The 12,798-nt window shown below is 40.5% G+C and overlaps 1 protein-coding gene across 1 annotated transcript in view; it reads left to right on the forward strand.

Moving 5' to 3' along the window:
- SORT1 (sortilin 1) overlaps positions 1-12,056 on the forward strand; it is a 63,032-nt gene extending 50,976 nt beyond the window's left edge. The window contains exons 12-20 of the mRNA XM_088457314.1: positions 1,525-1,627; positions 1,711-1,879; positions 3,394-3,584; positions 3,735-3,924; positions 4,025-4,141; positions 4,295-4,400; positions 7,469-7,578; positions 11,085-11,205; positions 11,302-12,056. Coding sequence (XP_088313440.1) covers positions 1,525-1,627; positions 1,711-1,879; positions 3,394-3,584; positions 3,735-3,924; positions 4,025-4,141; positions 4,295-4,400; positions 7,469-7,578; positions 11,085-11,205; positions 11,302-11,316 — 1,122 coding nt within the window. The 3' untranslated portion in view covers positions 11,317-12,056. The remainder of the gene's footprint in view (positions 1-1,524; positions 1,628-1,710; positions 1,880-3,393; positions 3,585-3,734; positions 3,925-4,024; positions 4,142-4,294; positions 4,401-7,468; positions 7,579-11,084; positions 11,206-11,301) is intronic.
- The last annotated feature ends 742 nt before the right edge of the window (positions 12,057-12,798 follow it).

The following is a 12,798-nucleotide window of genomic DNA, read 5'->3' on the forward strand; positions in this document are numbered from 1 at the left end:
AGATTTGTGCACTTTAGTACAAGTAGTGGACGTTACCAGATAAGCAGGATCAGACACCGTAATCAGGATGCTGAAGCAAGGTATGGTACAAAATTCTCTGGCACTGGATGATGCACACTGCAGGCTTTAAATAGGAAGTGCCTGATTTGAATTTGGTACCAGTAACATGAACGGTTTTGGGAACGTTATTTTAAAAGAATTGGAGTGCCATACGCTTGCCCCTAGAGTTACATGTCGACCAGGGAGTAGATGAAGCAGTAGGCCTGGTCAGAAAGTACTGAGCGCCGATTTGTTATAGGTCCTCTCTTCCTGTGGAGATCTCCTCTTACTACAGTTCCTTTGCATGCTACAGAGCTTCCCAGGGAAGAGTACACTTGCAAACAAAGATTGCCTATCTGTGCTGCCTGTGACAAATATTTCCCAGAAAGATTTTGGCATTTCACCCGGAAGCTGTGTACAAAATTAAACGCAACCTTTTTTCCCAGACAGCCGAGTTGATCAAGTGTTTGTTTTATGCTTGCTTTGGCTGTAATCTTTGCAGTTAAAGACAAACCATTTTCACAAAGCTTAGACACAGAGGAAGTAGGCTAGAACAGTGATGTGGGTCTGATTTATATATGATGACTTAGATATTTAAATCGGGAGAAATTTCAAAGCAGCAATCTACAGAGGGTCATACTCTGGAGATCCAATGGTTGGACGCAAGATCACCAGTTTTCAGAAGAATGGACTTCAAAAACTATGAATGCATAGGTTTTGAGAACCGTTCTGAGAAGAGATGCATTGGAATTGATGATATATCCACCATACAACAAGATTCAAAGATCCCCTATCTCCAAGGACTCCATTAGCAAGATCTGATAGGCAGTCTGCGGCAATAATTAAACCAGGATTGATTGCTGTTCTTCAAAAAAAAAACAAGAAAACACCTTCCTAGTGCAGTACTGTATGTCCATTGTAAAATATTAACATTATTTATGGTTTGGATTTAACAAAACTCAAACAAATATTGAAGAACCAGAAAACTTAAGATGGAATACCTGTGGTCTACCCTGAATGCACTGGAGATTAGGGATTTTTGTACTTATTTTTTTTTTTCTTTGCTCATTTGAAACTTTTGAACTAGGCAGACCCGTGCTTCAGTCAAATGGTCCTCTAATTGAGTAAGAGAGGGAAAATAAACTGTTTAAAGGAAAAACAAACAGATACAGTATGTGTCTAGAGCTTTCATCTAGTCAACATTTTGACTATGGTGCACTTGATTGACCAAACGTACTATTGCTTCCACACCATGCATGCTGGTAGGATCCTCCTTGGTTACTGAGAAGAGCTTAGAGTCTGAGTAAAATACATCCACACAATGTCCTAGATCCCAAATGTCTGCAGTGCTGTACAAGGGGGTGTTCTGTATATCTATTTTTTATCTATATTTAATTATGGATGTGCTAAAATGTATGTATTTGTGCATGGCACAGTGCTGTATCCCTGTAAATGATCCTTTTTTCCTGTTTATATCTGTCACAGTGTAGTTTGCATATACATGCCCAGTACAGCATGTCACAGAATCTTGCAGTCCCGCTTCCACCACTGACTGAGTCCAATGCTGTGGGAATAGTCATTGCACATGGTAAGTGATCTTGCTTAACAGAGTAACATTAACATGATTATTTTGCATTGTTGAGGGAATCACTGTATATTCTCTTATCACAGGTAGTGTGGGGGATGCAGTGTCAATCGCTACCCCAAGTGTATACCTCTCAGATGATGGTGGATACTCATGGAACCAGGTGTTGGATGGCCCTCACCATTATGCGATCCTGGACTCTGGAGGACTCATTGTGGCTATACCTCAAAGCGATCTGCCTATCAACACTATCAAGTGAGCAGAATATGGTCCACTTGATTTGGTTAAAGAATGTGAACTACAGGGAAATTACAGGAAATATATAATGTTTAAGCTTTCTTTGACTGACGCTTAATGGTGTAGTCCAGTGTTGGCTAACCTTGACACTCCAGCTGTTGTGGAACTATATATCCCAGCATGCCCTGCCACAGTTTTAGCATGCCCTAATAGCAAAACTGTAGCAGTGCATGCTGGGTTATGTAGTTCCATAGCAGCTGGAGTGTCAAGGTTAGCCAACACTGGTGTAGTCCATAAAGTATCTCTCTCAGAAACCTACACAGTGCTGTTTGTATTCCAAATGACAACCCAGAGAATTGCATGTGCTGGTAAGAATCAGAATCTAAGGAAAAAAGTGTGCTGTGCTGTACATCCTAATCTTAAACCTAAATAAGAGGTGCTGCCATGATGGGCCCTGTAGTTCTAATACAGGAGAAAGGGAGAATGCAGGTGCACACTAAGAATTGTAATGATCAAAATATTTATTTATAATAAACTCCTACAATTAAAAAATATTTTTTAAGTAGAGTGCTTGGTACATGTTTGCCCACCTACCATGTCACGATGAACCCATAAGGTGGGTCTGACGAATTAAATAAGTTTTTATCTAGGATTTAACTTTTATTAGTGTCCATTTAAATGTGTGTACTCAATGTAAAGGACCCATACTAAATAAAGTCACCTGGGGAGGAGTGCTAGTCCAAGAGAAGGAGTCTCGCCTTCAAATGTACAAATCAGAATCTCCCATATTGCATGGGTTCCAGGCCAAGGAACTTCACACTTTATTATTTGTTCGCTAGTGATCCCGCTGCAAAATTTTATTTTATCTGGAGTTCCCCTTTTAACATGCTTATGTTGATGCAGGTAATTGAGGAGTAAAAATGCATATTAGCTGCTGCAATTTGTCAATAGGATATTAAATGTAGGCACGAGAATCATTTTTTTGAGCCACCTGCTGACAGAATACTATAACCAATAAATAATGGTGGACTCTTTCAGCTCCACAGTAAGAAAAGCATTATCCCTACTCATTATGAGAAAAAACTTATATTTAATAATTACTAATGCATATATACAGCAGTAATGGGGAATCAAGCAGGGATCAGATATCTGGGTTAAGAAATGGGAAAGCAGGAAAAGGCTAAGCTAAGGACCTTGTTGAATAGTGGCAAGTATTCTTTTTAAGCGTAGGATAAATTGGGTCAAGTTAAATGTTTTAATTTTTTTTTTATTTATGTTGGCAGACAAGAAATACAATGCATTGGTCAAAATATTCTATTTCAAATAAATAGGCTATTTAGGTCTTGGGCAGTGACTAACTCCTGATACCGCTCAAGAGTGTATGAGAAATTGAGTATTTCCCAAATTCTTAACGTTCTGTGATAGCCCAGAATTAAAACAGGCAACATTTCAATCCACAAATGTAATGTTTATTTTGTATGTATATGACCTTTTTAACTTTTCATATGTATGTGTGCGTTTTCTCCCTCTAGATTTTCAACAGATGAAGGCCAGTGCTGGTTTTCTTATAACTTCACCAATGATCCTCTGATTTTCACTGGCCTGGCTTCAGAGCCAGGTGCTCGTTCTCTGAATGTCACTATATGGGGGTATCCGCCTAGTTTCCTAAGACACTACTGGATGTCCTATACTATAGACTTTGGTGCTCTATTAAAACATAATTGTAAGTATGAGGCAAGTGTTCTATCCTCTTGTCACTGTGCTCTTCTCTGCTTGTTACCAGAAGTGATGGTTATAATTAAGCAGTACTGTGGACTACATGGACTTGAAAAATGTGTTTTAATGTTTATTTGGTTTGTCTTCAATAATTTAGGTGAAGATAAAGATTATATCAAGTGGTTGGCACACTCTACAGATCCTGAGGCGCCATCTGATGGTTGTGTTTTGGGATATAAGGAGCATTATCTACGTCTGCGAAAATCCTCCATGTGCCAGAATGGCCGGAATTACCTAGTGAGCCGCGAACCTGTATACTGTACATGTACATTGGATGACTACATGTGGTAATGTCACACATGTGCATACTAACATTATATGCTGGCCAGAGTGCCTGTTTGATAAGTTCTGAAAGTCATTCAATAAGTTTCCACTCTTCTTATACAGCGACTTTGGATATTTCCGTAAGGAAAATGAATCAACATGTGAAGAACAGCCTGAACTCAAGGGCCATGAGCTGGAACTGTGTCTATATGGAAAAGAGGAAAAATTGAAGACGAATGGGTTAGTATAATCTTTTTAACTCTTACACTAATGTCTCTATCAGTGAAACACTATTACATATCTTAGGTCCATTTCTTCAAGATGCTCTTCCCTATTACTGCTCATGTTCACATTTGTTTTTCTAATGTACAACACTAACTCTTTAACCTGCAGGTACCGTAAAATTCCTGGTGATCAGTGCACTGGTGGAAACAATCCTATGCGGGAAGAGGTGGACATGAAACAAAAATGTACAAGTGACCTATCCTCAAAATCACAGGTACTGTATTTCCAGTAGCCCATTTTATTTTCTGAGGTTTGTTAACATTAATGGAAAGATGACTTGGCTACTAATTTTTTTCAGCTATTGCTGCTTTTATAGATTGATCCTGAAGTTTGTTGAAGCACTATAAAGTTTAAGCCGCTTTGGAACTCCCTCTGAAATGTTACATTGTCTGCCTGGATAAATAAAGCTATAATATTTGTTTGAATTGTCATTTGACCTGGTATATATTTCAATAGTAAACCTGTAATGATCTAAATGTCAGGTTTCTGGGTTTATCTTATTACTGTAATATGTGCAGTACATTTTAGTCTAGGGAGAAAAAAATGGATGTCCGAGTACAATGAATATGCAATATTTCCTATCCTCCATGGTCTCGCCTGATCTCTCGTTTCCACACTTCAGTCTATCCCAAAAGCTTCTGCTCCGCTGGTTTACCTCTCTCTTGACTCCGTGTCGGGCTCACCCTCTAAATCCTGATTATCTTGCTCCTCTCCTCTTAATATATTCCGAGATTCAGATTCTCTTCCTCAAACACTTTTTCCCCTCCTATATCCCCACCCTCAATTTTGCCCACACTCCCTTTCGTCCCCTGCACTCTTCCACTGATCACCCTCACCTCCACCCTGGTTACTTCCTCTCATGAATACCTCCAAGATTACTCCCACTCTTTCACCTTCCTCACTCTCTCGCCAAGCCAGTCTTTCTACCAGTATTCCCAGCACCAAGCATTGCACGCAAAACACAACTTTCCGACAAAGCATACCATCCCTAATCTACCCTTATCACACTGCCCTTTACCTGCTTTTTTATGCAGTTCAGCCCTCCCCTTTGTATGTAAGCTCTCACAGGCTTTTGTTGTGTTAAGTTTTCAAATTCTGCAGACTAGTACTTTGTAGAACGACCTTTTGCTGCAGATTTTAAGTATGCTGGGGCAAATTCTACCAGGTTTGCACAATGGGAATGATTTTTGCCCATTCTGCATTGCAGATCTGCTCCACTAAAATCAAGAATCAGTGTGTTTTTTTTATGCTGGGAACAGCTGGTTAAATCAAGAAAATTTCTAAATCTCCCTGTGACTTTTTATGATTTGATTTTAGAAGCTTCATTTACAAACACAATACATTATCGCACAATCTCTAAGAGGCAGATTCAATGACGTGTGTGTGTGTCGGTGGAACAGAAGCTTCACAGGATATGTTATCAAAGGTTGACTTCTGAAGCCCGCGTGTAATTGCATGTCTCCTAAAATTAGTTGTAAACGCAGGATTTCTACAGTTGGGATTCCAAATGCTTGATATTAGAGTGAGTGTGGCCAGTCCATGAAGAGGGCAGAATTAGTATTCAACCAGCTTTAATATGCGTCATACAAAGTGTTTTGTGTATCAGAATTCCAGCATATACAGGACCAGCGATCACAGTAAGCCATTAGATTCAGCAGTAGGGCCATTCTGCCTGAGCTGAATGGATTTATTTTAGATGTGGGCACCATTCCAGACTATTGGAGCAAGTCCCAGGAGTCTGGGGGAGCAGCAGAAGAACCTAGCACTGCCCTGGGCTCTATAGCAGTGCATCCCTAATAGTGCATGTTTTCCAGATCTCCTAGTTGGTGCACAGGTTATTTATTACTGTCTGATACATATTAAAAGATCCACAGGTGGTGCTAATTATTTCATTTGTGACACTGAGAAGAACATGCAGCACTAGCAAAATGTTATTACATTACTATTTCTACTGTGGTCATGTGTGTGCTGGGGAGGGGGGTTTTCCAGGTAGAAGGAAACCCCCCCTGTGTTTGCCTATGAAAATGTTAATAAAACACCAGAAAATTAGGATTTGGCTACAGTAGAATGTAACAATGTAGCAAATGATTGGAGCAATTGAGATTGATCCTCAGTTTAAATGTTATTGATTTTTGAATTTGGCACTGAATTTTCCTTTTTTTCTTTTTGTTCTCCAATTGATTTGAGATTAAGGGGCCTGTTCCTAATCGCTTAATTTTATTTTTCACTTGCTTCTGTATAAATTTTCACCTAACTTTGTATAATTTAAGTGTCGGTGCCATTCGTAATTCATATAATGCAGGAGATATCACCGATATCTCCCGGTTACAATTTTGCCTCGATAATTTCCACAATCCCAAAACTATAGTATGAGGATATGCACATTGTGTAATTCATAAAGTTCCGAAAAAGCTTTTTTTTCCCCGGAACTTGTGAGTGATACAGTATGCCACCCTGAGATGGCGTACAGCATCCTATACAATGCACAAGCTGCCGTCTACACTCTTCTGCCTGCAGGAGCTTGTGCTGCAGGGGCGCTGGGGGGAATGTTAGGAGCAGCGGGGGGGGGGAGCGGGGTTAGACTACGTCACTCCGGCGGCGGGTTATGGGGTGACTGGCGGGACAGTCGGCTACAGAAACAGGTGGCCGCAAGGGAGCGGTAGGGGGGCGGTGCTGACACTGGCGGTCGAAGGGGAAGGAGCAGCAGGGCATGCCGCATGATTGTTCCAGACCAGGGGGGCCAGGAGGGAGCATTACCCACAGCAGCGACGGGCAGATGTGCAGCCGCGGCAGGGACAGCCACATAGAAGCCGGGGACAACGGCGGTGGGGGCCGACACAGAGCAGTTACTACAGAGAGGGAGAAGAGTGAGGGTTAACCACCGGAGGGATTACAGGCGGTGGAAGGAATAGACCCTAGCTACAGCTCCAGATGACCGGGGGATGACTATGGTTGGGGCCCAGCACAGCAAGTTTAAAACAGAATTATCACTATTGATAATTATGTAATGCTGAATAAGCCCCCAAGTACGCAAGAATTAACAGCTCACTTACTGTGCTGATGCCACTTGGACGGTTAATACATCTACCCCAGTGTGTGGCCAAGGGGGAGATGTATTAACTGCCGAAACGGCATCAGCACACGTTGTGCGCTGATACCGCTTCTCCTCCATGTATGATTATATTAATATGATGATATTTGTTTAGAAACCTTTATATATTATAGTGTTTCTATTTATTTATTTTGCACATATTTTTTTTTTTTTTTAATCTTTTTATTCAGGAGAAAGCAACCACTAGCTACATTGCGGTGATTCTTTCTGCAGTTGTTGTTGTCTTAGTGGCTGTAGCTGCTGCCATCATGATAATCAAGAAATATGTTTGTGGTGGAAGGTAAGAGAAGAAGAGCGGAAATTACAGTAAAGCAAATATGGATAAGTATTATATGAAAAATGAAAGTTGAAATACCCAGAATCGCTTCTGTTATTTTATTGTAGAGGCCTGCAGTAAGAAATTCTCTTCAGGATTTTTTTATTCTTATCTATTTATTATTTTGGTCTAAATTCTTTTTTTTGTTTTTTAATTAGGAGACCTACAGTAGGAAAAATACATGTTTTGTTGTAACTCAAGATCACTGTACAGATGTGTCCTCTTGCATCTTTGCTGCTCGTGCTGCAAACGTGCGCACGAATGCACCATGTGACTAGCCGCGGCTGCGTGCGCCATGCTGCGTTCACACCATGCAATCCTATGGAGTGCACTGCATTCACGGGTGCGCATGGTACATTTTGCCGCATAAGTGACAAAGATGCAAGAGGACATACCGTTATGAAAGCTAAGGGAATCTATTAGGCCAGTTTCTGAAGTGCAAATATGGTGAGAGCAGCACAGAATTCCCTTGAGGAGCGCAACTGGATTTGCATAAGTATGCCCAGAACTCTGCTAAAGCGCATGGATTTGTAGATCAGATATTTACACTGTCTAGTTGTGTAGGTGCTCGCCTTGCATAGTACAGTTTGTCACACCGCTGGGCCTAGTTTGCATTGAGTGCAAAACCTACATTTCACTTAAGTGAGATAAAGGGATGGAGGTGGCACAATTATTATAGCAGTCCTCCAGTTATACAAATATCTCTTGTAAAAAGACAGTCCTTCACTTTAGTGTTCTTTCACTTTGACAATTTGACATTAATGGGGTTAATCTACGCAGTATATTAGTAAACCATTCTATTTAATGAAAGGAAAAGCTCTAAACTGGGAGGAGGTTAAATTTATTAGTGACATGTACATATGCAGGGTTCCTTGGCATCTCCTGAGGGTGGAGTGTGGGTTCTGAGTATACCATCTATCTAGGTGTCAAAACCAAGTGACATCTAGGATCTCCTGGGGTTTCATGTCTCATGCCCTAAAGTTCTTTGGGTTGTCTGGGAACTTCTTGACAGGCATCCTGGCTCTCTATTCTGCCCCTTCAGCTAGAGTCTCCATTCATGGAGTCCCATCCGCTTTATTTTCCATCTCCAATGGCACCAGACAGGGATGTCCCCTTTCCCCCTTAATCTTCGCTCTAATAATTGAGCCTCTAGCCTCCTTTATCCGCCTTAACCCTAGTATCACGGGTGTGCAGGTTGGGAACATTTCCTCCTAAAATTGCCCTTTTTGCGGATGACATTCTGCTTACACTTACTCAACCTCGGATCTCTTTGCCCAATCTTTACGAACTCCTGGATAATTATAGCACACTTTCCGGATTCAAAATTAATTACTATAAATCAGAGGCCATGCTCCTTCATGTCCCCCAACGGGACGCTGAATCCCTAAAGCCCTTCTATAATTTTAAATGGCAACATAAAAAACTTAAATACCTTGGGATCTTCCTGACTTCCCATTATAACCTGTTGTATCAGGAAAACCTCCCTCAACTTTTCGCTAAACTACACGCAGACCTGACCTCTTGGAAGAAACTTATCATTTCGTGGCTGGGCAGAATCATCTCTGTTCAAATGAATATCCTTCCTAAATGGCTCTATCTATTCCAAACACTCCCTATAGCTGTTCCCCACTCTCTCCTCCATAAAATCCAGAAGAGCATTACCTGCTTTATTTGGAATGGTAAAACCCCCAGGTTATCTTCTGTTATTCTTAAGAAACCTATTTCTAAAGGTGGTAGAGGTCTCCCAGATTTTAAACTATCTTACTTGGCTACCCACTTTTCTCAAATAGTTTCCTCCTATTCTCCCCCTGGAACAACATCCTGGCTTGACATTGAAGCCAACCTTATTCATTTCCCAGATCTGTCCTCCCTCTGGGGCTTACAAAAGAGATATCGCCCCCCCTCCTCCAGTCTCCCACCTACTCTCTTCAATTCCTACTACATCTGTGGAATCTATACTCCGTTAAATTCTCAATTACCTCTACTATGTCTCCCCTCACACCCATATGGAACAATCCCTGTTTTCCACCAGGCCTACAAACGACCCGCATGACATGGTGGACACATCTGTCCCTCAAATTTCCTGTGGATTTTAGCGCAGATGGGCATTGGCTTTCCTTATCGGAACTACAGTCGAAAACTCCTACCCAGCCTCTCCGCCCCTTAATATTGTCAAATACGGCACTTTCTACAATCTATGCCACAAGATTCACTCCTACGTACCCTCACCCCCTTTGAACGCCTGTGCAGGTTCCATCCCGTGTCCAAAGGATTGATTTCCCAAATTTATAAAATTCTTATTGATGTTGTTTTTTCAATTTGTAATCCACACGAATCCTCTAGGGAGACGGACCTTGGCCTGCCACCGGACGAGGAGGCTTGGGACGACATGAGACAGGCTATTGCCAGATCCTCTATTTCTACACAGTTTAAGGAAACATCATATAAATTATACTACCGCTGGTACTATACCCCAGTGCGACTCTCACAAATGTTTCCTTCTATCTCACCCCTCTGTTGGAGAAATTGTGGCCTCTGGGGTACTCTTACCCATATCTGGTGGACTTGCCCGGTCCTCAATATTTTCTGGACCTCTGTCCATACCCTTATAAATCAGCTCTTTGAAACTCCTATTCCACGGGACCCATGGATTTTTCTACTATGCTACCCTCCTCCCGACCTTTCCAAGTGCTCCCAGAAACTGTTGTCCCATATCCTAGTAGCTGCCAAACAATTAATAGCCCGACAATGGGAAAAATCCTCTCCCGCCATCTCTTTCTGCCTTGAAATCACAAATTTGGCATATTGCAGCAATGGAGAATATTACTTACTATCTCCATGATAGAGGCCATTTATTTGCCCAAGTATGGGCTCCTTGGCTCTCCTGAGAGGGCACCTCACACTCTTAACCCTTGTATTTCCTCCACTGAACCCATATGCGGCGGGAGGGTCTTACTCCCCATCCCACTCTTTCGTGTTTATATGCTTTACTACCATAGATAGGTACTCCTCCTTGTTTTTGTTTTAATATTTTTTAAATATCTTTCAGATGTTTTAATTTCTATAATAATCCTGTTTCCCCTCCCTACACCTCCACCCTCCCCCGTCTTCCCCCCCCATGCCCTATTTTCTTTTAATTTTGTTTACATATATAGATCTATATTGTATTTTCTTTATATATTTGAAAATGTGTCTCATTGTTGAGGCTATTTGCACTCATGCCTGTTTATATGCTCAGTCTGTTTATTTTTATGAGCGCTTTAAATAAAGAATTGAAAAAAAAAAAAAAATTAACATCCATTGCCCTTTGTAGAGCAGGTCCTATATGAATATTCTATTGTCAATTTTTCAATACGACAGACAGGTTCCTGAGTGAATTATTGCTGTGACGAACAGCTACAGCTAGTCTGCTAATTCCTCTAACATATAGTGAAGTGAATAAGTCAATTTGTCCATCTTTTTTTCTATAGGTTCCTTGTACACCGATATTCAGTCCTGAGGCAGCATGTGGATACACAGGGTGACGAACAGTTGGATTCTAGCATTGGGAAATCTCTCAGGAATAGTGGCTACCACGATGACTCTGATGAGGTAAGAAGAGACATCTCTATGTTGGTCGTAGTCTATAAAGATACTCTGATTATACTTGGAACTTGAGTGAAGGGTCTCATTTCTCTGTTCTTTCAGGATCTTTTGGAGTGAGATTGCTGTACTAAAAAACATGGAGTTCCTGGATTTGGGCTGAAATGTTTTACTCTGAGATGAAGCTCTTGCGAGTCAGCGGGCACAGAGCAAGGATTCTCGCTGTTCATTCCTCTCCTGGGTACCCTGGTGTCTGCAGTTACAAGAGTCCTTTCTGAGATGAAAACCATATTACTTTAAAAGAATGGAGATTAAAGTACTTGCTTTTGGGGTGCTACAGTTCTAGGAATCACACCAATTTCTCATTCTCCACTTTTTTTTTTCTTCTCAATTTTAGCTTTTTTTTTTTAAAACAAGATCATTTGGGAAATGCAATATGGTGGATAAGAAAACTATATACAAACTGTTCTAATTAATAATATCCTTATTTAAGCTTATTTAATACACCAAGGTCTGGCTCAGATCGCAAAAAATACTTTTTTTTTTTATCTGGTAAACCTAATGTGTGTTCACTCCATATTTGTTTTGATCACCTGTGGTAAGTGATCTCATTTTATGAAGGGGTATCTTGAATACTATTTCTTTTATTTTCACAGTAAATTGGACTCTGCAACACTGAGTTATATGCCTTAACACAAGAGCCAGGCTGTTCTAGACCTATTCTGCTTTATTAATATTGATATGTTTTACACTTGAAAAGAAAGTGTATGAATAAGCAGGGTAACTGCTTTTTAATGGACTTTCTCTGTATATTTTGTGATTTACCATTGGAAAAAAAAATAAACTGATTTAAATTTTTATTCATTTGGCCCCTTTTGGTTCACATATACCTGTATTTATATACAGGTGTAACTTTAATGACAGACAACATGACAGAATAAATATTTATTAGGTCCAATTTAACTTAATTTTGTGACAAGATACTGACAAATGGCATGTTCAGTATAGTGAACTATTCCAATAACAGTTTATTTTTCATATACAAATATTAGTGAATCTTTTGTAGAAGTAAACTGGTAAATGTATTATCAAGGCAGTAACTAGTAATGTTCTTAACAATAAAAAGTGGAGGTGTTGCCCATAGCGACCAATCGGACTGTAGCTATAATTTCTCTAATGCACTCTAGATAATGATATAATCTGATTGGTTGCTATGGGTAACACCACCACTTGTCTGTTTTAAGCTAAAGGGGTCTATTTTACTAAGCTGTGTTAGGAGATAAAGTGAACGGAGGTAAGGTACCAGCCAATCGGCTCCTAACTGCCATCTCACAGACTGTGTTTGAAAAATGACAGTTAGGAGCTGATTGGTTGGTACCTTATCTCCGTTCACTTTATCTCCTAACACAGCTTAGTGAATAGACCCCTTTGTAACTATACCGCCAAAAATCTTATTTACCTCTCGCAATCAAAAACGCTGAAATCCGATAATGGGTAAGATTCCTCCGGATGCCAATGGAACTGCACACTAATTAATTTGCTACTGGGGCTCCTCCGCTACTGTGGTAAAGAACCCCACAGATCCTTTTTTGTTTATGATTT

The sequence above is a fragment of the Taudactylus pleione genome, unplaced genomic scaffold (assembly GCF_031769625.1).
Source record: "Taudactylus pleione unplaced genomic scaffold, aTauple2 ptg000755l, whole genome shotgun sequence".
NCBI lineage: Eukaryota > Metazoa > Chordata > Amphibia > Anura > Myobatrachidae > Taudactylus > Taudactylus pleione.